The sequence below is a fragment of the Trachemys scripta genome, chromosome 22, assembly GCF_013100865.1.
Source record: "Trachemys scripta elegans isolate TJP31775 chromosome 22, CAS_Tse_1.0, whole genome shotgun sequence".
Classification (NCBI taxonomy): domain Eukaryota; kingdom Metazoa; phylum Chordata; order Testudines; family Emydidae; genus Trachemys; species Trachemys scripta.
Genome location: NC_048319.1, coordinates 13,198,475 through 13,224,143, shown reverse-complemented (window position 1 = coordinate 13,224,143; position 25,669 = coordinate 13,198,475). Strand labels below are relative to the sequence as shown.

At 50.6% G+C, this 25,669-nt stretch overlaps 2 protein-coding genes across 4 annotated transcripts in view; one reads left to right on the top strand and one right to left on the bottom strand.

Annotated features, from left to right (window-relative positions):
• Positions 1–14,649, bottom strand: part of TJP3 (tight junction protein 3) — a 45,155-nt gene extending 30,506 nt beyond the window's left edge. Inside the window, exon 1 of the mRNA XM_034755482.1 lies at positions 14,511–14,649. The gene's annotated coding sequence lies outside the window, so the exon portion shown is untranslated. The remainder of the gene's footprint in view (positions 1–14,510) is intronic.
• Positions 14,650–25,173: 10,524 nt separating this feature from the next.
• PIP5K1C (phosphatidylinositol-4-phosphate 5-kinase type 1 gamma) overlaps positions 25,174–25,669 on the top strand; it is an 80,843-nt gene continuing 80,347 nt past the window's right edge. The window contains exon 1 of one of the 3 annotated variants that reach the window (XM_034755012.1): positions 25,174–25,567. In XM_034755012.1, the coding sequence (XP_034610903.1) occupies positions 25,468–25,567 (100 nt within the window). In that variant the 5' untranslated portion in view covers positions 25,174–25,467. The remainder of the gene's footprint in view (positions 25,568–25,669) is intronic. The other 2 variants (XM_034755016.1, XM_034755013.1) reach the window with 2 other exon arrangements.

The window sequence follows — 25,669 nt, the reverse complement described above, 5'->3', positions numbered from 1 at the left end:
TCCACACTGTGGTGCACAGGTCCAAGTAAAAGAAAACATATTCCAAAGTGCCTAGTGCCCCTACCCCCTACCAGTGTTGACACTCTAGCCCAGGGGTGGGCAAACTGCGGGCCGGATCCGTCCCAACAGCCATTTTAAGATGGCCCTCGAGCTCCCGCTGGGGAGCGGAGTCTGGGGCTTGCCCTGCTCTGGTGCTCCAGCCGGGGCGCAGAGTCAGGGGCTGCTCCACATGGCTCCTGGAAGCAGTGGCATAGACCTGCTCCAGTGCTCCAGCTGGAGAGTAGGGTCAGGGGCTGCTCCACGTGGCTCCCAGAAGCAGTGGCATGGCCCTGCTCTAGCTCCTACACGTAGGGACAGCCAGGGGACTCCGCCCTGCTTGCTGCCCCTGCCCTAAGCACCGCCCCCGCAGCTCCAATTGGCCAGGAACCGCAGCCAATGGGAGCTGTAGGGCGGTGCCTGCAGACGGGGCAGCATGCAGAGCTGCCTGGCCGTGCCTCTGCGTAGGAGCTGGAGAAGGGACATGCCGCTGCTTCCGAGAGCTGCTTGAGGTAAGCACCACCCAGAGCTTGCACCCCTGAGCCTCTCCCCCTGCCCCAACCCCCTGCCCTAGCCCTGATCCCCCTCCCACCCTCCTAACCCCTCAATCCCAGCCTGGAGCACTCTCTTTCACCCCAAATCCCTCATCCCCAACCCCACCACAGAGCCTGCACCCTCAGCCAAAGCCCCCACCCCACCCCCCGTGCCCCACTCTCCCGGCCGGAGCCCCCTCCCACACCTGAACTCCTCATTTCTGGCCCCACCCCAGAGCCTCACCCCCTCCCATACCCCAACCCCAATTTTGTGAGCATTCATGGCCCGCCATACAATTTCTATTCCCAGATGTGACCCTCAGGCCAAAAGGTTTGCCCACCCCTGCTCCAGCCTTAGGACATGGTGCACAGGGGGAAATTCTACTGCCCCCTGTTTCCTAACTATGGATGGGACTCAGGCGCCGTGAGGCGCATTAGTACCCAAACCACCTAATGACTCTTTGGTGGCTGTCTCCATAGAACGACTGCAGGTTGAGAAGACTTATAGTGAACAGCCATCTAATCTGAGAACTGGGCTCTCCAGCTCTAGGCAGGAAAATGCCCATGTGGGCCTGTTCTGAGGAGAATTAGGACATCAGGCTCCAGGGCCATCAAACTATTACAATGAAACTCTGCAATTCTTCATTTGCAACCTGGGCTGTTCAACGAAGGGGTTTTGGTTGGTTTTTTATTTATTTTTGTCTGTTTTGAAATTTGACATAAAATGTAGGTTTCAGAGGAGCCCCCCACCCCAACCTGCTGCACAGTGGTGAAGTGTGACGCCAGGGCTTGGTGTGCAGTTTGCAGTGTGCTCCAGCCCCCCCGTTCCCTTATCCCTGTTCCTACCGCACTCCAGGAGGCAGAGAGAAGGGAGCACTGGGAGGCTGTAGGGAAGTTTTGGGGCTGGCTCCCACTTGCCGCCCTGACAGTACATGCTGCCTGGGCGCCTCTGCACACGCAGCCCCTGGGACAGCAGTGGGGGGCTGGGAATAAGGGTCAGAGTGGAGCAGGGACCAAGCGCTGCCCTGCGGGGTGGGGGAGCAGCAGGGCTCCTGGCTCAGCATGGCCAGAGGAGGGGTGACCCCCAACATCTGGGAGCCACCTCCCACTTGTCAGCTTTGCTCCCTGCCTGGGCACGCTCTGTGCAGCAGCGAGGAGGAGCCGGAGCAGCAGCTGCTGCCTCCGCTGCAAGAGGAGCAGGAACAGGGAGCGTGCTCGGCCAGGCAGTAATGGCACTTGTGGCCGCTTCTCTGCTGCCGGGAACTCTGGGACTTGAGTCAAGCCGGGGCTGCATGCACACAGGAAAGCTATAGGGCTCAGACCCTAGGACCCAGCTTAACACAGGCGTGGGCCCTCCAGCCCTGCAGGTTCCTGGGACCCTGGCTCCGAGCCCTAGGTTAGGGCATTTGCAGTGTGGACACAAGGTGCGTTTGGCTTGAGCCTGGGCTCACACTGCTGTGTAGAATTACTCTAAGCTCCATCTCTTAGACATTCGCCTGCTTGTCTAGCGTCCCGTCTCTGAAAGCGGCCAGAACCGGAGGCTTCAGAGGAAGGTGCAAGAAACCCCGGCCCCTTGGGGAAGTTCATCCCTAACACCCTGTGAGGGATCACAGATCTTCCATCCATGCTCATGGGTACTCGATACTTTAAATGACTGCTTCTTTCCTTTGCTGCTTGAGGGGGAACAGGTAAGGAGAGTGCTTCTCTACGAATCTGAGATACTTGCTGTGACCTTGATAACTTGCCACATGACAATAGGTGGCTTGAGTTGGGGGCGGCATACCAGGATCCAGGGAGGGATAATGGAAGCCAGGGTGGTCATGTAGAACTTCATCTTTTGGAGATAGCTGTTGAGCTGGTGCAGATCTAAAACTGAGCTGAGACCTCCTTTTGCTTTTGTGGTTAGGTGATAATGGGAATAGAGCCCCTTCCCTCTGAAACATAGCTACCTCCTCTATGGCTCCAACCTGAAGGAGAGAATGAGTCCCCTGGAAGAGGAACTCCTCGTGAGAGTGGTCCCTGGGCAGGCACTGATGAAGATGCAGGAGGAGATGGTGGTTTGCGTTTATAGCCCCCATCTGACAAAGAGCAAAAGCAGAGTAATGGTGGGTCTGCTGCGGGCAGGGCAGGAGCATACAACCCCAAAGACTATAAAATCACCCTAGACTCTAAGCTCCATGGGTTGAAGGATTCTATTTGCTTCCCAAAAAAACAAGGGGGAAGGGGGCGCAAGTAAGCACCTTTGGGGGGGAAGGGGGCACAAGTCTTGTAATGTTTGTTGGACCATGTGCAGAAGCCCTGAGGATGGCAGCCAAGACCTCCTGTACCTGGAAGCCACAGAAGCCATGGTCTTGGTAGCCGAGTCCACCACATCTAGTCCAGCCCGCAGTGGCATGTGAAGGCAGGGGCTACTCAAGCCACTCTGATGGGTACCATTGAGGGAAACATTTCCAGTGACTGTGCAGCAATGTACATGTGCAATCACTCAAAGAAAAGTCTTTTTTTGCAACTGCATTACATATTGATCCACTGTAACCCCTAGATCCTTTTCAGCAGTACGACCACCTAGCCAGTTACTCCCCAGTTTGTAGTTGGGCGTTTGAGTTTTTTCCCTCTTAAGTAAAGTACTTTGCATTTGCACTTGTCTTTACTGACTTTCTTTTTGTTGATTTCAGATGAATTCTCCAATTTGTCAAGGTCATTTGAATTCTAACTCCAACGTGCTAGCAACCCCCTAGCTTGGCGTCACCCACAAATTTTATAAGCATATTCTCCATTCCATTATCCAAGTCATTAATAAAAATATTCAGTAGTACGAGACCCAGGAGAGAGTGCTGTAGGACCCTACTAGATACAGCTTCCCAGTTTGACAGTGAACCATTGATAACTACTCTTTGAGCATGGTCTTCCAACCCATGTGCCCCCACCTTATAGTCATTTCATCAAGACTACATTTCCAAGTTTGCTTCTGAGAATGTCATGTGGCACTGTCTTAGCAACCTTACTAAAGTCCCAGCGCCTTAAACACAAAACAACTTCTCTTTTTGTGCCACCCTCTACCTCAATCAGTGCCCAGGACGGAAAGCAAATGAAGCAGAAGTCCTGTAGGACAAGTAGTGATCAAATCATTAGAAAGGCGATCATAATGCCTATGCATGAGTGGGTTGAATTAAGATTGCACAGGTAGGGAGCAAACATGAACAATTTCAGACCAAGTGGGTACAGTTTGGCAAAGTTATAGGCGGCTTAAAGCAGGGGTTTATAATGGAAAGTGTTGGGCCACCGCGCCAGAGGTGTCACTACTGGGTCTGCCTATAACAGAAATTCCAAGAGGGAGAACAGGCTTGTAATTAAGGCTCTGGCCTGAGGTTTTAGAGACCTGGTTCAATTCCCTGCTCTGCCAGACTCCCTGCATGGTGCAGGTCACTTGATCTCGCTGAGTTTGTTCTGTCTTGGTATCCGCACCTGTAAAATGGGGAGACCATGACTTCCTTTCTCGCTCTCTCATCTGGTGGGATTGTCAGCTGTTCAGGGCAGTACAGTACAGGCTCAACAACAGCTAAGGCTTCTAGGTGCTACGGTCATATCAATAAAAACGGAGGATGAGACTGGAATTTGTCCAACCAACAGGCCTAGTCTCCAACCCCTGTAAAGAGGGTCATGGAATCTTTAGTGACGAGGGTTGCCAACTTTCTAACCGCACAAAAGTGAACACCCTTTGCCCCGCCTCTTCCCTGAGGCCCTGCCCCTTCTCTGAGGCCCTGCCTCCCGCTCACTCCATTTCCCTTCCCACCGTCGCTCACTCTCCCCCACCCTCACTCACTTTAACCAGGCTGGGGCAAGGGGTTGGGAGGCAGGCTCCAGGAGGGGGTCTGAGGTACAGGCAGGGGCTCAGGCCTGGGGAAGGGGGTTCTGGTGTGGGAGGGGGTGAGGGGCAGGCTCCAGGAGGGGGTCTGAGGTACAGGCAGGGGCTCAGGCCTGGGGAAGGGGGTTGTGGTGTGGGAGGGGGTGAGGGCTCTGGGAGGGAGTTAGGGTGTGGCAGGGAGTTGAGGTACGGACTCTAGCTGGGCAGCGCTTACCTCAGGCGGGTCCCGGAAGCAACTGGCATGTCCGGCTCCTAGGCGGAGTGGCACAGGGGCTCCGTGTGCTGCCCACGCCTGTAGACACCGCCCCGCAGCTCCGACTGGCTGCAGTTTCTGGCCAATGGGAGCTGCGGAGCTGGCACTTAGGGCGGGAGTAGTGCGCGGAGCCCCCTGGCTGCCCCTGTACCTAGGAGCTGGACATGCCGGCCGCTTCCAGGAGCCGCATTGGGGCCAGGGCAGGCAGGGAGCCTGCCTTAGCCCCGCTGCACCACCGACTGGACTTTTAGCTGCCCAGTCAGCGGTGCTGACCGGAGCTGCCAGGGTCTCTTTTCGACCAGGCATTCTGGTTGAAAACTAGACACCTAGCAACCCTATTAGTGATCCTAAAGTCTTGTTGCACACAGCAGCTAGGCCAGGATAAGATTTGGTGGCATAGTGCTACCAAAGCAAAACAAAACATGTTTCAGAGGAGTGCCTTCACACTGTGCTGATGTATGTCACAATGCTTGTGTCCACACAACAGCATGCTGTATTGCTAGAAGCATGGTGCACTGAGGGTAGGCGTCCCAGTATTCTCCACACTGCCTGAAGGGACATTTTCATTATGCATTGTAGGGATATGCTCTGGTGTCATAGGGGACTATGGGATCAAAGGCCCAGAATTCCCTTTGATCTGTCCCATGCGTCACCTCTCTGCTACCCCATGTTGCAAAGATGGATGAGGCACAGTGGAATGCAGTGCTCCAGTCGGACGTCAGGATCCTGTTGTACTGGGAAGGACACAGTGGGCAGTGGCCTCAGCGGAGGATATGAAGGCAGAGGATGCACTCGTTTGCCGAGAAGGTCTAACAAATGAGGAGTTTCACCATGTGCCCTGAAGGTGGCAGGACGTGGCTTGAGGCAGATCTCTGGTGGGAATTGATTCCACAGCTAAAGCCCTCAAGAAAGTGTCCACCAGGCAGCGTGCTCACTGAATACAGCTGCTGCAGTAGAGTGCAGAGTCAGCTAGAGACTGTTTCAGAGGTAGCCAGGTGTGGACCACTGAGGGCCAGATCCTTGAAATGTGCCTGGAATTGGCTGCCAATCATTGTAGAGTGCAGCACATTGGTATGACTGGATACCCTACCTGTCTCGCAGCGTCTGGATTAGCTCTGTTCATCTGATTCTGGATGCACTCATTGGTACAGGGGAGAACTGGGTATGAACTGCTACTACAATTTCAGTGCTTGGGAATCGGTGGGACTGGACAGGCCTCTGAACACAATTCCTCACAGAAGGGCCAGATCAAAAGCATTGTCAGAGATCAGAAAAGCAACCGCCAAGAAATGGTCCATTCATTTAGACATGGATCCAAGATGGTTCTCATTGGACACCAGAGGGAGATGTGACCTAGGCGGATGCAGGTTGCTTGAGCTTGGAAGCAGCCCACATGGAATCCCTAAACATTGTCCCCTAAAACCAATCATCCAACCCACCCCAAGAAATATTGTGCTTGACTACTGAAACCCCCAAGATCCCCTCTAGCTCTGCATTTTCCTCTCTGAATCTGAAAGCACACAAACAAAAACCCCACAGGAGATCTGCCTGATCACCTTCCTCAAACAAAATGGTGCCTGAGCCTGATGGAATGCAGCTGATGGCTGTACTACACCAGGTGGCCGCAGACACCACTGAAATTAACTCTATAGTTTCCACCCTACAACCAGCAAGACTGAAATTCAGAGTGCACTCCAAGCTCTTTCCAGATGAATGGCTGATGGACAACACAGAATTTCTGAAGTGGAAGATGATTTCAAGGAGAACAAGTTACAGGTTATGAAGAATTTTCATGATATCAAGACTATTAAGACCAAGCTAGTAGATCTAGAAAGCCACTCAAAACGACGTAACAGCAAGATTGTGGGTGTCCCTGAGGGAACAGAGAAAGGTAAACCCTCCGAACATTTCCTTAAACTGCTAACTAAGTTGTTGGTTCTGCCAGTAGATTTTTGGTTTGACACAGAACAGGCACACTAGGCTCTTGCCTTCAAGCCTGCTCCAGAAGGTCAGCCTAGAGCATTGATTGTGAAGTTCCTGATGTTTACCAACAACAAGGAGCTTATATTGCAGAAATCCAGAGGGGAAAAAAGGAACTGTTATGGGGAGAACCAGCAATTAAAATACTGCTCTTCCAAGTTTATGCCTGTGATGAGGGCAGCTTTTAACCAGGCAAAACTATTGGCCGGGAAGATAGACTTGAAATATTTTATTAAATTCCCAGCAGTGCTCCATATTAAGAATGGCAAGAAGATAGTATCAATTCCCTCAAAAATCTGCAAACTTCTCCCTTGCAAGAGGAGAAGACATCTATGGAATGATCAGACAGTATGGAAAGTATATATTGCTCGCTTAGAACTAATATGCACTAAACAAGTTGATGGGTGCTAGTTCATAGTGATATGTTAGTTCCTTTTCCCCCCCTCTCTCATTGGGGTTGAAGGGTTATTATCAATTTACTTCCTATTGCCTTAACTCATAGGAAAGGAGCATCAATGTAAAATCCATCATTTTGGTTAATATATATATTTTAAATGGATATATACCTATCTCATAGAGCTGGAAGGAACCCCAAAAGGTCATTGAGTCCAGCCCCCTGCCTTCACTAGTAGGACCAGTTTTGCCCCAGATCCCTAAGTCACCTCCTCAAGGATTGAACTCATAGCCCTTGGTTTGGCAGGCCAATGCTCAAACCACTGAGCTATCCCTCTGCCTCTAATGGTTTTATTAGCTGGGGCTTCCTTATGGACTAAGTGTACCAAGGTTCTATTGGTAATAGGTAAGGCTACGATTTAGTCATGGGTATTTTTAGTACAAGTCATGGACAGGTCACGGGCAATAAACAAAAAAATTCACAGCCCATGCCCTGTCCATGATTTGTACTATAAATACCCCTCCCAAGGGGGTGGGGGAGGCTCCCAAGGGGGTAGGGGACGCTGCTCGGGGGGAGGACCTGCGGCACCTGCTGCCAGGGGTCCAGCCACCTGCCGCTTTTCCGGCTTCCCCCGGGACCACTGCTGGGGGCCACTGTGCTGCAGCTGCTCCCACCACCCTCAGGATCACTGCTCAGATGGTCCCTGGGGCCAGCTGCCTGGAGTCATCCAAGCAGCAGCAGGTATGGCTGGCTACAGAGCCACCTGAGCAGCTGGCCCTGGGGCCAAATGCAGAAAGTAATGGAATCCGTGAGTTCTGTGACCTCCGAGACAGACAGACAGGGCTGGCTCCAGGCACCAGCTTACCAGGCAGGTGCTTGGGGCGGCCACTTCGGAGAGGGGCAGCACGTCCAGCTGTTTGGCAGCCATTCGGCGGATGGTCCCTCACTCCTGCTCGGAGCAAAGGACCTCCCGCCGAATTGCCGCGGCAGATCGCGATCGCAGCTTTTTTTTTAATTGTTTGTTTGTTTGGCTGCTTGGGGCGGCCAAAACCCTGGAGCCGGCCCTGCAGACAGAGCCCTGGTAATAGGTGATTACTGTAGTTGTAATAAGCTCTATGCATCTGAAGAAGTGAGGTTTTTACCCACAAAAGCTTATGCCCAAATAAATCTGTTAGTCTTTAAGATGCCACCAGACTCCTTGTTGTTTTTGTAGATACAGACTAACACGGCTACCCCCTGATACTTGTAGTTGTAATGTTTGGGCTGTGAGGGTCTCCAAGTTTCACCTGATCTGGACATCCACTCTGGGTGCCAAGTGTATATTTCTGAACTGTTTAAACAGATTCTTCTTTTTGACTAGATCAGGGGTCGGCAACCTTTCAGAAGTGCTGCGCCAAGTCTTCATTTATTCACTCTGATTTAAGGTTTCAAGTGCCAGTCATACATTTTAACGTTTTTAGAAGATCTTTCTCTAAGTCTATAATATATAACTAAACTATTGTTGTATGTAAAGTAAATATGGTTTTTAAAACGTTTAAGAAGCTTCATTTAAAATTAAATTAAAATGCAGAGCCCTCCGGACCGGTGGCCAGGACCCGAGCAGTGTGAGTGCCACTGAAAATTGGCCTTCGGCACGCGTGCCATAGGTTGCCTACCCCTGACCTAGATTATTGAGTATGTTCAGTGAGGCCAAGGATGAGCTAATCCTCCCACCTACTCTTAAAGAAGCTGTTATTTCTGTTATTCCTAACCTGGGAAAGACCTTGAACTATATAGTAATTACAGGCCAATTTCTTTAATCAATTGTGATGATAAAATTTTAGCTAAAGTTCTTGCTGTATGAGAGAACTTTGTCCAATCCCATATTATACACATAAATCAGGTAAGTTTACTTTATAATAGACTTGGCTCAGATAATTTGCATCAACTGATTGATATTATTGCCACTTTGAGAGATTCTAAAAACCCTTAGCTGTCATTTCTTTACACACCAAAAAGGCCTTTGACTGCATAGTCTGGGACTATCTTTTTCCTGTGTTAGCAAAATTTGGATTTGGTGGCTCATGTATTGCGCGGATTAATCTTTTATACTCTAACCCGACTGCCAGGGTAGTTACCAATGGTATTATTTCCACCCCATTTCCATTACAGAATGAGCCGAGGCATGGCTACCCCGTCTTCCTCTTCTGTTTGATTTAGCTCTAAAACCTTTAGCCATTGCCATCCGAGCTAATCACCCTATTCACGGCATCAAGGTGGGCCGAAAAGAGCACAAAATTAGGCTCTATGTTGTGGATGATGCTCTTGTATTAGTGTCTAAGCCTGAGGTTACCATTCCTAACCTTCTAACCACTATTAATAAATTTGGATTCCTCAGGATATAAAATTAATTGGGGGAAAATCAGAAATCTTAGGCATTAACAAATATGCCCACAAAGGCCTTTCCTCAAATTGGGAATTTCAAAGGCAATCATCTTATATGAAATATTTAAGAATACCAATTCTCAAAATTATTCCAGATATCCCTAAGATAAATATAGATCCAATTAATGCCCAAACGTCTGATAATTTGAGGAGATAGAGAGTTTTAACCCTCAGTTTGTTTGTTGGATAAAATTCATATATTGACAACGAACGTCCTTCGCAGAATTTTGTTATCTCCTATGGGGGGATCCCTATTTCTACTCCTCAAACTCATTTTAAGAAAATTCAATAATATTTTCAGAATGTTCCTTTGGGGTGCAGGTAAGAAACCTAGATTGGCTCTGAACAAATTACAGCTCCCCCATCTCTGGGAGGATTTCATTTTCCCAACTTGGAAAATGATCATATCTCCTTTTTGTTAAGCCCGGCATCTTTGTGGCTGTTAGATATGACCACACAGACCCCACCTCGGGTTCAGACTGAACAAGAATTGGTATACTCTCCCGCACTTTCAGGCATTGTAGGATCAAGTTGGTATAGATTTGATGGCTCCAGAGCTCTCACAATAGCATTTGTGAGGCAAGCTTGGTCAAACTTAGCTAAAACATTGCACTTCCACCCATTTTTCCATGTAGATGTAGTAATCTACTCTGGAGCAATCATAGCCTTAAAATCAGCAGCAAAACTTTGCTGTGGAGGGATTGGATGGCCACAGGAATTATGACTGTGTCACAGCTAACTGACAATGATAAATTTAAACCATTTGTAGATCTTCAGCAACAATTTGGCATGCCTTGCTCTGTAGCATGGAAATCTCTTCAGTTAAAGCATTGAATTGTACATATATATGCACTGGATGCATTGAGAGCTTCAAGGACTTCTCATAGATTCATAGAATCCAAGGCCAGAATGGACCATTGTGATCATCTAGTCTGATCTCCTGTATAACGCAGGCCAGAGAATTGCCCCAAAATAATTCCTAGCAAGAAAAATATCCAATCTTGATTTAAACATTCTCAGTAATGGAGAATCCACCATGAGTCTTGGTAAATTGTACTAATAGTTAATCACCATCTATCTGTTTTCACCTTATTTCCAGTCTGAATATGTCTAGCTTCAATTTCCAGCTACTTAAAGGCTCTGTCCCCAGGTTGGGTATGCATACAAGATACAAAACACAGTTGCTGGACTACTACAATGAAAAGACTATTCCACTAAGGTGACAGACCCATACCTAAGCCAGACATCATCAGGATGTTCTTTGGGGAGGGACCTCAACATCTTTTCTTTTCAGACTCCACTTACAGTCCTACACAGTCTCTCCACACAAACAACTGTAATGTATTATTATCACTTTGCCCTCCTAGGGACCTAGTTCTGTTTGCAGCTCTGCTGCTGACTCACTGCATGACCTGGGTCAAGCTGTTCTCGCTCTCTCTCTGCTTGTTTTCCCAGCTGTACAATAGGGATAAGGACCAGCAGTGATGTAGCCTCACTGTTATTAGTGTATTCCATCCCACAGCTCTCACAGCACTTTACAAACATGAATACATGAAGTCTCATTAAATCCGTGTGAAGTAAGCCATTGTTTTATCCCCATTTTACAGACAAGAACATTGAGGCACAGAGCAGGTTTCACAACCTGTTTATGGCAGAGCCAAAGCTAGAACCCAGATCACCCAGTCCGGCACATTAGCCACAAAGCCAGTTTTCTCCCTGATTTTGTCAGTGGGAACATTCCCTAGTGTTTGATGTTCTGTGGGGCCACATTGCTTAGGGCAACCGGCAGGGGGCAAGAGGCATTTTTGTTGTGGTTGCTACTCTCCAGCAGACCTTTTATTTCCACGCTGCAAGATCCCTGCTGCACTAGTCATCACGGTGTGTGCGATGGCACGTCTACCTTGGGAGAGATGCGCAGTGAAGCAGCCAGTTTGGGTACCAATTTATACAGAAGCCCGATTTCAAAAGAAACACACACACCAGAACGTTCGGACTAAAAACTCTAGAATCCCAGCCAGGCAGATCTCTCCGTCACATAGCCACGAGCCTTCTCAGTGGGGCGGCAACTGCTTGGAAAGCCAAGGAGAGAGACAAATTAAGGGCGGGGGCAGCTGCACTCTCGACAGAATAATCTTTTCACAGACGGAAGCACAAAGGCAGCATTGTCTGGTGGTTAGAGCAGGAGCCTGGGGGCCAGGACTCCTGCACTAGTTCTGTCTCTGCCCATGACCGTGGGCAAGTATCTCCCCCCACCCCGGGGAGGCTTTGCAAAGCACTGGATCATCAGAGAGAGGAGCCATAGAAGCAGACTGTTGTGTTTAAAAACAAAAAGGAAGGCGTAGGCAGGGCCAAATCCTGTGAGGGCCAGGATTCCACTCCATAGAGAGGTTGCAGAGCACGTTCCTGGGCTAGGACTGCAGCAAGTCCCCAGAATCCGCAAGCCTTATGAGGAACTGGGCCCTCCCTGGCTGTGGCTAGAGGTGGACTGGAACCAGAAAGACGCGCCGTGGGGAGTGGCACAGAGAAAGATTGCTTAGTGACTGAGCCCAGCTGCTTAGACACCTGCTGAAGCCGATGCAATCAACAGGCGCCTAGCCTAGGTCTGAACTGGCTGCAGTCTTTGACCCGAAACTCCTCCGCAGGGCGGGACAGTGGGCGTTAAAACAGGCATCAGGGAGGCAGTCTGAGCCGTCCAGAATTCTCCACCCTGCTACATTGCCCAAGGTCAGGAGCAGTTTCTATTGTCCCTAGCCCCAGCTCTCGCCTTTATTGGCGGCCAAGCACAGGGAGTTCTGAGAGGCCTAGTGCAAAGATAAACCAAGTGGTTTTGAGGAAGGGAGGCCCAGGGGGACCCTGCATGCGGTCCCCAGGAAAGGGCTCTCTATTGTCACTGCACATGGGAGGGACTCCGAAGAGGCTACAGTCAGATTGCTAGCTCTAGTAAGTGCACGTTTACCTCAAAGCATTACCACTACCCCTTCCTAATGACCTGCAGCCCCCCTCCGCTAGTCCAGCCTTGGCCTCCCCATCCCCACTTGGGAAAGGATCTGCAGCCCCTCCCCCGCAATTCCCCTTCATCCCCCCACTTTTACACTCTGATGAGCAAGATCACAGGAGCAATTCAAGTGCCTGCACAGGTTTGCTTCAGCCTCGTGCAGGGACGGCTCCAGGCACCAGCGCACCAAGGCGGCAAGCCGTGGGGGGCGGCAGTCAGGGAGCCATCGGTGGCATGCCTGCAGGAGGTCCGCCGGTCCCGCGGATTCAGCGGCAATTCGGCGGCGGGTACACCGAAGCCGCGGGACCGGCAGATCACCTGCAGGCATACCGCTGAATCCGTGTTACCAGCGGACCTCCTGCAGGTGCGCCGCCAAAAGCCGCTTGACTGCCGTGCTTGGGGCGGCAAAATACATAGAGCCGCCCCTGGCCTGGTGGATGGAGTTTTGCTCCACCCTTGGGGCACTTAAACACTAACTAGGTGTGGTGCGTGCGCCCATGCTAAGGGAGAGAAGACACCCAAGCAAACAGCCAGAGAAGCTGGTTTGGCAGGTTTCATTGCAGAAACCACCCCCACCCTCTCAGCCTGCTAAATCAAGCAGCATCTCGAAAACACTGACCACAGCCCTGGCCTGACTGGGGCGCTGGAACAGTTTGTACAGTGGGGGGGGCTGAGAGCCATTGAACTCATCTGTAAACCCTGTATGTGATGGAACCACTTCAAGTCAGGGGGTGTGGCAGCCCCCCCAGCACCTATGGGCCTGACTCCCACTGCAGCCCAAGGCACAGGGCTACTACAGAAGGGAGGGGACAGCACCACCCAGTATTTTGTCACGGTGCTTTAAGCACTGATTGAGCACAGACCCAGTCCCACCCTAACAGCTCACAGTGCAAACAAACACAGTTGTGGGGAAACTAGAGGCGGGGAGGATCTGGTCTGGGGCCTTAGGCTGGGAGCTCGGCCCCTGGTTTGTATATACAGCACAGGGTGCACTACAAATAGCCGGCTTTTCCTTTCCTTTCCTACTGCCCAGCAGAGATGTGGCTGAACAAACAGGCACTTTTCCCCAGGGCCTGAATTCAGCTCAGGTCTCATCTGCGCTACCGCTGACAACAGTGGTCTAATCAGATCCTCTGATTTAGTTTTATTTGCAGCCTAGATTTGGCCCCGAGAGTGTATCCTGTCCCAGACGCAGATTTGGCTCTAAGTTACGCTCGTGTAAATCCGGAGTAACTCCTGGATTATTCTCTGCATAAAGCCGCCTATAATTTCTTAAAACTTGTTTTTCGCCAAAGCGCCTTTGCTGTCTGCAGCTCACCTACTTATGCCTCACTCTGGTGCTTCAGGGTCACCAGTGAGACTGTTTACATCCCAGCAAGCTGTTTTGTGGCTACAGCAAAGAGCTGTTTGCTTCACTGCCCGGGGCAGGGGAGGCCCCTGAGACACACCAAGGAGGAACCTGTGAAATCAGACTTTGGGGAAGTCAGCCTAACGCTTCAGAGCTCAGATCTGAAATAAAATCAATTCTACTTCCCTGCATTTCAGTCTCAGCTTCCAGGCTCTGGGCTCAGCCCCGTGTCCAGGTCACTGGCCATAGCTAAGGATTTGGTGCTGACAAGAGTGAAAGGTGAGTTTCCTTTACAAAACTGCCATTGGAGCCGGGTTCCCATGGCAAAACCCAGTCCTAGAGCTGCTGCCCTCGCTCCGGTTAGCGCTTAAAGTCTGATTCTTTGGGAAGCACCTCTCCAAGTCCGTAGGAATCTTTGAACATTGCTCCCCCTATTCCACGGGAGCTCTGGGGACTTTCGGACACACCCGTCCCTTAGAAACACTCCAGCAGGGACTGAAAGGCACGTCTATGGCCCCCGCTGGCTTCCAGGGAGGTGTGCTGACAAAATGGGGAAGACTGTCCTTTTCCAACTCCAAAAGGAGGTCGTTTTTCAGCTCTGTGCCAGCATCGAGGAATTCCCTCTCCCTCCCCCACAGCCCAGTTCAATCAAAGCCACAGTTCCCACCACATTAACACTCACCTGGGGGGAGTGCGAGGTGTCTGCTCCTCGACCACAGAGAGATTCCCTGGGATTCAGCCACACATCGAGCCGACTCCCTGGTGCTCCCCTACCAGGAAGAAGACAACTCTCCACTCCCCAGGTAGAGCCTGCTTGAAATATGCAGCAGCCGCTTTCAGTTCAGGGCGGCTCGCTTAACCCTTTGTGGGCCAGAAACTGGAAGGCAAACAGGGCGAAAGAAAAGGTAACCTTTGGGAAATGGGACGTGGGCAGCTATGCTGGCATTTAACACACAGGAAGACAGAGCAGGCCAGAAAATACTCTGTATACCTGGGGAACCCTAAAAAATTAATGGGGAGGAGGAGAGACAAAGGACCTGGGGGTTACAGTGGACGAGAAGCTGGATATGAGTCAGCAGTGTGCCTTTGTTGCCAAGAAGGCCAACGGCATATTGGGCTGCATTAGTAGGAGCATTGCCAGCAGATCGAGGGACGTGATCACTCCCCTCTATTCGGCACTGGTGAGGCCTCACCTGGAGTATTGCATCCAGTTTTGGTCCCCCCGCCACAGAAGGGATGTGGACAAATTGGAGCGAGTCCAGCGAAGGGCAACGAAAATGATCAGGGGGCCGGGGCACATGACTTATCAGGAGAGGCTGAGGGAACTGGGGTTATTTAGTCTGCAGAAGAGAACAGTGAGGGGGGATTTGATAGCAGCCTTCAACTACCCGAAGGGGGGTTCCAAAGAGGATGGAGCTCAGCTGTTCTCAGTGGTGGCAGATGACAGAACAAGAAGTAATGGTCTCAAGTTGCAGTGGGGGAGGTCTAGGTTGGATATTAGGAAACACTATTTCACTAGGTGGGTGGTGAAGCACTGGAATGGGTTCCCTAGGGAGGTGGTGGAATCTGCATCCTGAGAAGTTTTTGAGGCCCGGCTTGACAAAGCCCTCGCTGGGATGATTTAGTTGGGGTTGGTCCTGCTTTGAGCAGGGGGTTGGACTAGATGACCTCCTGAGGTCCCTTCCAACCCTAATCTTCTATGAGTCTAAGCCTCTGTATTGCAAGGGGATGGGGCTGATCTAAAACAGCCTTGCACATTTCTTTCTCACCCTCCCCCGCTCACCTGGGAGGGGAGTTTCTTCCTTAGCATCTCCCTAGCAAGGACAGGCGAGGGGCTGGGTGCTTGAGCTGGGAAATTGGCATGGCATTTTTGCAAGGGGGATCAAACAGCTCTTTCCTCCCTAGCCTGCTACGACTCTGGGGTTTCGAGGGCACCTTCCCACCTGCATTAGTACCACAAGCCTCTGGCCAAGGTGGGCAAGATGCATCTCAATCAGCCAGAGGGGTCGCTATTGAGTAATGAGAGTCCCCCCACCCCCATCCCTGGGGCTTTCTCTTCTGGAGCACCCTCAGGGAGCAAAGAATGGGGCATTCTCTCCCCTGTGCTGACTGACTGCTAGCTCCAATCCCCACCTGCCCTGCATGCTCCATCCCTCATCTCCCCTACCTTCTTCTATGGCCCCGCTCCCTCCCTTGTCTCCTCATCTAGCAAATCCCCCTGCACCCACGAGAGTCCATCTGAAGGATTAAACAAAACATGCAGCACGAAGTGACATTTACACCTGTCACTCTGCTCGTCTGTTACCCCCCTTCCCTCCTTGGGTCTGGTCTGTTTCGGTTGGAAACTCTCCAGGGCAGGGACTCACTAGTACTCTGGCTGGCCAGTGCCTGGCACAATGGAGCCCCATCCTCAGCTGGTCCTTAGCTGCATAGGTGCTACCATCATACAAACAACAACAACAAGAATTGCCCTACTGGGGCCAATGCAGAACAGGATCACCAAGCCACGGGGCTGGGCTGCTGGTTTTTCTTCACTGAATTCAATAGAGCAGTGCCTGCCTGCACCAGTGTGGAATTTGGCCCATTTGCCATCCCCAAGCAGGTCAACAGTCCAAGTCCTGCTGTGTGACCCTAGGGCTGTGGTCAATGTTTGATGTTATTGAGGAGGGCATAAAAGTCACCTTAGACAGCAGCCTGATTGTGCAATACTGAACAAGGAGAAAAAAAATCTTCCCTAATGTCGGCAGCGATCAGCTTCGTTCCATCCCGGCGCGCGAGACAGGATTACGCTATAATCTTAGCCTGCAGGGCCACCAATTTCATCGCTGCTCATGGAACTGTCCAGCGCTTTGTTTGATATCAAGCATGGCCTAGTGGTGTGAACACAAGACGAGGAGGGAGGAACTTCTCAGCTCTAACCATCTCTCCGAGCAGGGTTCTCTCTGGGGACCAAGGCAGGAAAGTTCCTCTACAGCTCAGCTTCCTGGACAGTGAAATGGAGATCATAATATTTTTGTCTGATGGGGGTTGTTAGGATTCGGTGGTCAATGTCTGCACAGCACTCTGAAGATGTCAAACGATACAGAAGGCTGAAGATTCTCACTAGCTACAAGTATCAGAGGGGTAGCCGTGTTAGTCTGAATCTGTAAAAAGCAACAGAGGGTCCTGTGGCACCTTTGAGACTAACAGAAGTATTGGGAGCATAAGCTTTCGTGGGTAAGAACCTCACTTCTTCAGATGCAAGTAATAGAAATCTCCAGAGGCAGGTATAAATCAGTGTGGAGATAACGAGGTTAGTTCAATCAGGGAGGGTGAGGTGCTCTGCTAGCAGTTGAGGTGTGAACACCAAGGGAGGAGTACTGCTTCTGTAGTTGGCTAGCCATTCACAGTCTTTGTTTAATCCTGATCTGATGGTGTCAAATTTGCAAATGAACTGGAGCTCAACAGTTTCTCTTTGGAGTCTGGTCCTGAAGTTTTTTTGCTGTAAGATGGCTACCTTAACATCTGCTATTGTGTGGCCAGGGAGGTAGCTACAGTATTTGACTCCACATGATGCAGCTTCATAGGTGTGGTCTTGGGAATCAGGTTTCCATTGCTTTGAGAATAATGCTGAACTAACACTGTCACTCACGTGCTGTTTCCTTAAAGCACTGATCCTTCCAAATTACAGACCAACCACCAATGGGCTTTTCCTCTCCCTCCTCAACCCACAGACCAGATCCCTTCCGAGCTGGAGAAATCTCACTTAGCCCCTTACTAATATCAGCTGGGTTATTTTTAAACAAGCAGAAGATTGCCTAGCCAGTGCAAATCTCCTTCCTGGAGATACAGATAAAACTGAACAGTGGCAGAGGCAGTTCAACACTGCAGCACCTGGCTCTCCCAGTGAGGAATCTTTTGACAGTCCCTGGGTAACAGGTAACTTCCACATGCCTTCCCAAATTAAGCAAACACAGCTGAACACTGATCTAATACATTATGCATATCATGGTGACTGATACTTAGATGGCACTTTCCATCAGAGGGTCTCACAGCTCTTTATAAAGGTGAGTATGTATTATAATTCCCGTTTGACACATCGAGAAACTGATGAACATGTAGGTTAAGTGACCTGGCTATGGTCAAACAGCAAGTCAGTGGCAGAGTCAGGTCTCCTGATTCCCTGCATTTCCCAGACCATGTCTCCTGATTCCCAGTGCAGGAATCATTAAATTCCCTCCCTCCCTTAATCAAATCTGTATAATCAAAGAATAACTGAAGGCACAAGATCATAGAGGAGCTTTTCCGACCCAGGTGCCATATTGGCATGCCAGGTAATATTTAGTTAAAAAAAGCTGGGGTGTTCCTATGGTGGAATCTATCCAGGGCCCGGATTCTGCAAACACTTACATACTTAACTTTACTACCACAAGTACTCCCATTGACATCTGTGGAACTACTAACAGCAGTGAAATCAAGCATGTGTGTAAGTCAGCGTTTCTCAAACTATTGTATTGGTGACCCCTTTCACATAGCAAGCCTCTGAGTGCGACCCCCCTTATAAATTAAAAGCACTTGTTTATATATTTAACACCATTATAAATGCTGGAGGCAAAGCGGGGTTTGGGGTGGAGGCTGACAGCTCACAACCCCCCATGAAATAACCTTGTAACCCCGGAGGGGTCCTGACCCCCAGTTTGAGAACCCCTCGTGGAAGTGTTTGTAGGATGGGGGCCTTGCTCTCTATAGAATAAGGCTGCACTGCACCTTACTCTTCCCGGCCCCCAATTGTACATAAGAGTTTACAGTACACCCATCAAGGAATACAGGGGCTAATTAGGAAGTACTTAAAAGTTTTATGCTGCTTAGAAACTGACCAAGTGTGATGCGGTGCTCACTCCACACTAGCCAAGCAAAAACAACGAGGAGTCCTTGTGGCACCTTAGAGACTAACATATTTGGGCATAAGCTTTCGTGGACTAGAACCCACTTCATCAAATCCAAGCAGGGGTTAATGAGACTGAGGAAGGGGCCAATTAACTGGATAGGCCACAACTGAGGGGAATTAGGTAACTCTGGATTGATGATGGAGCCCAGCTGAGAAGGAACAGGCAGGGTTAGTACAAAGTCAGGAAGCTGGCAGCAGAGGGAGCCTATAGCTGCTCTCTGGAGATTTGGTTGAATGAGTGATGACAACATTGGCCATTCAGGTGGCGTGTGTAGGTGTGAGGCTATGCCTACACTAAAGAGAAAAGGGGTATTTTTAATGTTTATATCCTGGTAAAGAAAAGGCAGTTGTAGTTTTAACATGGCCTAGCTGGGCAAGATAAATCTATACCAGCGGTTACATTCACAGCATACACACAGAGCTAGAAACAAACCAGACATGCTCTTGCTGGAAGGTTGCAACGTAACACAACTTTATTTCCTAGAATCTAGAAATCTAATACACACCAAGCAAATACAGAGCTAGTCAAAGCAGGCGGCTCCCTAAGGCAGAGAAGCACAACTCACCCCACCTTGCCCCAGAGTGGCTTTTTTTGCAGACTCACAGCTGAGGAGCAGAATTGCACATGTCCCTCTGAGCCCTCTCATCTGCAAGCAGGAGCAGGAAACCCCTTAGAATTGAAAGTGACAACTTATTTTAACAAGTTTTCAATACACCACACCAGCTAACACATTAAAACCACAACTGCCGTCCTAGTCTTCACTAGGCTGTTACCATTGGTTAACACATGTTAAAAACGCATCTTTCCCCCCCTCTCATAATGAAGACAAGGCGGAGAGAAAATAAAATCAGAGGCCGGGGCAGATCTCTACACTAGATGGTGCCATTGTAAGGGGAAAAGAGATGACCTGCCAGCAGCCAGCCATGAGTTATTGTGAAGTCCTGGGCTCATGAAAACAGGACATAATGGGTTGGGGAGACCAGCGCTTTCTCAGCCCAGTATCCTGATAGGACAATATTGGAGGCACAACTAAGAGAAATGGGTTACTACTAGGCAGAAGGGGATCGTTTCTTTGAAGAGCTTCTTTTAGATGAAGCATCTTCCACAGCTGATAGGATGTTGCATTTGTAATGAGCTGCTTTGGGATCGTCCTTCCTGCTAACAAGCAGAGTGCCCATCAATTAGATCGGCCAACTCAGCCTGGCACTGGCATTCTCGTGACTTCCTCACCCCTGGAGGGTACGTCATGTTGCCACCACAGAAAACAAGCACTGGCAGCAGCATAGCTGGCTGGCAGCCTCCCAGCAATGGCAAATATTGTAAAGAGAGAAAAGGAAGGGAACACAGAGAGAAAGAGACACACTCTCAAGGGGCCAACAGCCTTGGTGTAAGGGGAGACAGTTATACTGTCTTCAGTGGAGCTGAGTGCACTTACAGCTGGGCTGAACTAGACCCAATATTAGGGAGCTGTGGAGAGGTGGAAAAGGCTGTTGGAACAGAAGGACCCATGGCTGATTCACACTTAAAGGGACCAGAATCTATTTCCAATCTAGTCCACTGCAAACAGCAGTTGCAGGTTCTGACAGCTCCTTCTCCTGCCCCCTTTACAATCACATCTGCCTGTTTTAGAAACGTTTCTCTTCCCCCAATTGCTGTATGGAAAAGCTCCAGAGGAAGTGACTCATTTGGGGGAGTCAGCGACACTGATGAGACACAAAGTACCGTCAAATGTACAAAGCAGGAGTGTGGAACTGAGTCGAGCCAGACAAACCCCGTGTGGCCCTGCCATGTCCCCCACTAGAGGCGGCGCTCCTGCACTGGGAGCAGAAGAGATTCCATGTGTAGATAAATCTCTAATAATTTTCATATGACTTTACATTGTGCCTCTTCATATAACCTTGTGGTGGGTCTACCCACGTGTGATCTCTGTTTTCATGGGACTTTGTATCAAAGCCTCATTTAGAAACTTTGCATTGCCCTTGGTATAATATTATAGCCCCTAAGGATAGAATAAGATAGAAGAAAAATTTATTTTTGCTAGCAGTAGAACAAGAGCTCTCCCCCCCCCCACTCTTAATCAATTGCCCTGTTGAATGAATGAGGTGTGGATGAGCAAGGCATGGAAGGCAGCACCTCCAGACAGCCTCAACTGTTGGAGAGGGGCTGGGAGCCAGACCCAAGGACAATAAAACGTGTCAAGTGGGCTCATTAAAGACAAGCAGACATACTGACGGCCTCGGGGGTTAGAAGCAAGCACCTTCTTTTGGAAACACCCTCTTTGCAGCATTGGGACAACACTCAAAAGAAAGCAGCACAAAGGACCAATGGACACAGACACAGAGTTTGAATCTGGTATAGATTTGCATAAGAGGGAAGCTGCTATAAAAGTGAGGTGTCTTGCAGAGGACCCCGGGTCTTGTCTTGTCAACATGGGAGCATCGATCCGGGTTGGCAGAAGCCCGGCTCCACCCCCTCCCCCATCTAACTCACCTGGCCAGTAAAGTTAAGGGGAGCAACTAATTGGTAACAACAAGACGGAGTGTTTTTGTGTGTGTGTGTGAGTGTAAGTGTAATATATTATATGCATATGATACAGTGTTAATGAATACATGTATTACTAATAAATGTGGCGTTTTGCCTTATTCCCCCTGAAAAGATCCTGTGCAGTACTTTAAGTACAACACATGTAGTGTCCAGCCACGTCCCAGCACTTACGGGGTGGGGGAGGGTGGTGCCTTTGCAAGGTCAGCGCATCCCCTATGCAGGGGAGAACACCACTATGTGCTGCCCTGCACCTGTGTGTGTGACACCATCTTCCTGCTGCCCTGTGCCATCCTGCCACACTCTGTGAAATGGGGGTGGGACAGTCAGCCTACGGTGACAGTTCTGTTGCTCTGAAGCTAGGCCATGTCAGAGTGGTGCTTGGGGAGGAAGTGGACACACCGCTTTGCAGAAGCAGAGCCCCCCTCATGGGGCCCTTACCGGGGAGGGCAGGGGCTCACACTGCCCTTCTTCCTTTTGAGTCAAAACCACCAGAACAATGTCATATAAAGCTATAGCTCTACCTACCCCATCTTCTTCAACTATACACCTCCATGAAACCAACCAGTCACCAAGGGCATAACCAGACAACCCGAACCCTGCCCTCTGCGACATACCCTGAAATCAGGACGCACCCATCTCCTGGATAAAGAACAATGCCACACGGCCATATTGGAGGCTCCAGTTCGATGGGTTGGTCCAGGGATCAAGCAGGACTGGCTCTGGTGCATGAGACGTATTCTCCTTGAGAGAAGAAGGGGGTGATGTATTTCATAATGTGCAACAGCAACTGCTTTGTCATCCAAGGTGAGACTCATACATTGTATTTGGTTGAATAAATGATGGTAACAACACAGGACTACTAGATCCTCCTGTGTGTCAGGGCAAAAGAGGAGAACTCTACCACTAGGTGGTGCTGTTACACGAGAGAAAAAGAAGATGAGCCAACAACAACTGGTATAATTGACTGTAAAGCCTGGGCCTATGTGTGTTAAGAATAAGAGGGAGAGCGGGGAAGAGGATTGTTTTGGCTCAGTTCCCTAGGAGGGCAGGGTGTAGCCCGAAGTCCACTTTGGGTTTGTCTAGAATCTAGACTAGGATTTAAAGATGCGTTGTTAAAACGTGCTATCTACCCTGTTCTAGCTAGCACATTAGAAGTGTGGTATAGGCAAGGTGGTGTACATTTTAACACAGTGGTTCTCAACCAGGGGTATGTGTAACCATGGGAATACGCAGAGGTCTTCCGGGGGTAGTCAAGTCATCTAAATATTTGCCTAGTTTTACAACAGGCTACATGAAAAGCACTAGTGAAGTCAGTACAAACTAAAATTTCACACAGACACTGACATGTTTATAGTGCTCTATATACTATTCAGCGGTTCTCAAACTGCAGATCAGTTCATTTTACTGGAGTCACCAAGGCCAGCCTTAGACTTGCCGGGGCCCAAGGCAGAAAGCCACACGGGGCTGAAGCCAAAGCCCGAGTTTTTAAGAGAGGTAAAACCTGGGGTACGCAAGACAAATCAGACTCCTGAAAGGAGTACAGTGGCCTGGAAAGGTTGAGAACCACTGTTTTAACACATGATAAACTGGTCGAATGAGTGGGAGCTTAGACTTTCGAGCGGTGTAACATGTTCATGTCTTTGCTGCCTTGTCTACACTAGGCTTTTCAGAGTGGGTTTGTTAGAATGTGGTCTGACATCCCACCTTTAAATCCAAATCCAAATCCAAAGTCTGTCTCGGGGATAATTTCTTTGAAGAGCTCCTTTTAGACAACAAAGCTTTCCTAAGGGATTGTTAGTGGCTCTTTAGAAACCAAACATCCTAACATCACCAATTAGATTGACCAAGCCAGCCTGACACTGGCATTCTCATGACTTCCTCGCCCCGGTTCAGCCCTGATGTGACGGGACAAACTTCTATTGACTGGAATGCAGTTGAATTCACTTATACCAGGGCTGAATTTTAAAGAGTGTAGAGAAAAGGACTTTGGAACCTAAGGGTGTTGGTCACAGAGCTGCTGATTCAAACTGGAAGGGGGAGCATCAATTTCAAATCTAGTCAGTTTCATAGAATCATAGACTATCAGGATTGGAAGGGACCTCAGGAGGTCATCTAGTCCAATCCCCTGCTCAAAACAGGACCAATCCCCAACTAAATCATCCCAGCCAGGGCTTTGTCAAGCCTGACCTTAAAAATCTCCAATGAAGGAGATTCCACCACCTCCCTAGGTAACGCATTCCAGTGCTTCACCACCCTCCTAGTGAAATAGTGTTTTCTAATATCCAACCTGGACCTCCCCCACTGCAACTTGAGACCATTGCTCCTTGCTCTGTCAGATTTCAACTATGCTGTAAAATACTTGCAGGTCCCACACCTGCTCCTGACTGCCCCTCTTCCCCATCCATTTCACAGTCACATTTCCCTATTTGTGCACAAGCAAAGCGAGGTCTAATACTCCACTTGACGGCACTGCTGTGTCTGTATGTTGGTAATACGATAACTTGACTACGTTGTTGTGTGTGTTGGTAATGTGATAATTTTTGAATGCTGCATCCGATTAATGCTAAAATGCCAAGGAATGGTATCAATGGTCAGAAACCTGTTTATGGTGGTGAAAAGTGGGGGGAGGGGAGGAGTGGGAAATGGGGCACACACAGAGCCCCTGCCATCTGGTTAGCAGAGTGTCTGCTTCTAACACCTTGTCTGTAGATCAAAGAACCAGCTAAGGGCAGAAATTAATACCTTTCAGCATAACAACATCCCTCAACTCTGCTCCAGCTTGGTTTAAAATGTTGGCACCTTGACAGCCTTCTCTCCCAGACAGAACACAAATAAGGAGAATGGTGCGGGGCATGGGACAATGGAGCAAAGATGGGAATGGAGGCACAGAGAATCCCTGGAAGGGGGAGGTAGAAAGAGGGGACACCGGTATAGAGAGAAGGGGGAATAGGAAGGGGCACAGAGAGCTGCTGGAATGAGGGAGAGGGTGGGAGTGTTGCAAGGAGTCCTTGAAATAGAGGGGACTGGGAGGGTGGCACGCAGGGTGCTCGAGGGGGAAATGGAGGGATGCCGAGAACCCCTGGGGTGTGCAATGGACATGGCATGCACAGACACCACAGCGTGACCCCCTAGTTAAAAAGATTTTCCTCTTCTCTGCTGCTGAATTAACACCCCACACAAACAACAGCGGAAACCGACTGACTCTACCAGGGAGAAGAGGGGGTGACAGAGGCGCTGCTGATACACATTTATTAGTCATTATCACATATATAACAGTAATATCAAGGGAGACCGCAGGGTCAGGGCTCATTGTGTTAGGCAACGTGCAGTCCAATGTGCGAAGCATCCAGGTGCTGCAGGTTCAAGCCGTGTCCCATTCTACCACATCCTGGCACAAGGGCAGTGGTGCCATCGGGGCAACGCCATGTTCCATCCCGCCATGTCCCAGCACGGGGCCATGGAGCCAGCGGGGGCTGTGCCACGTTCTGTCCGGTGACATCCCAACCCGGGGCCATGGAGCCGCGGTGCCGCCTGCGGCCGGGGCAGGGAGGGTGTGACGACCCCTCCCCCCATGGCACTGCAGCGGGCGAGGCTCAGTGAAGCCGGCACGGCGGCTCCGCCAATGAGAGCCTTCAGCTGCAGGCTAGGCCGTGTTGCCATGGTGACCCGGCAGGCCCCGCCCCCAGTCGTGCAGGGCTAGAGCCGCTCACCCCGCTCTGAGGACAGCCTGGGAGGGGCCGTTGGCCGCGCCCCAGCCATAGAGAGGCGGTTCCTGTGTGACTCCTCCTTCCTCCGCTCGGTGGGGTTCCAACTCCCCATGCGCTGCTTCCGGTTGCGGCGGCGGTCTAGCCCCGCGAGCAGCGCTCTATAGTCTCTGACCTCCGCGCCGCCCAGGGCCCTATCTAGCCCCCGCAGCCCCATGGAGGGTTCATTTCCGTGCCTGGGGGGTCCGCTCCCTCTGCTTCCTGCGGTCTCTATGATCTTCTTCCGCCTCTAGCGCCCATAGGGGCGCCTCTAGCCGCCGCCCTCCCGGCTCTATGGTCCGCGCGGCCCGGAGCGCTTCCCAGTCTCCTGAGCGCCCGCGTCGCTGCTGCTGTCGGCCGGAGCCGGGGGAGCGAGCGCGGCGGCGCTGCCGGGGCCTGCCCAGCCTCCCCCCTCTCGGCGGCCATGGAGCTGGAGGTGCCGGATGATGCGGAGAGCGCGGCAGCCGCCGAGGCCGGAGCCGTCACCCCGGAGGCTGGATGGGGGGGACCCGACTCGGCAGGAGGTGAATGGGCTGCGGACCCCGGGGGTGGGGCTGAGTCTCTCCCCCCGGGGCGCCTGGCATGGACCCGGCCGGGCTGAGCACCCTCCCCTCCTGCCCCCCCCC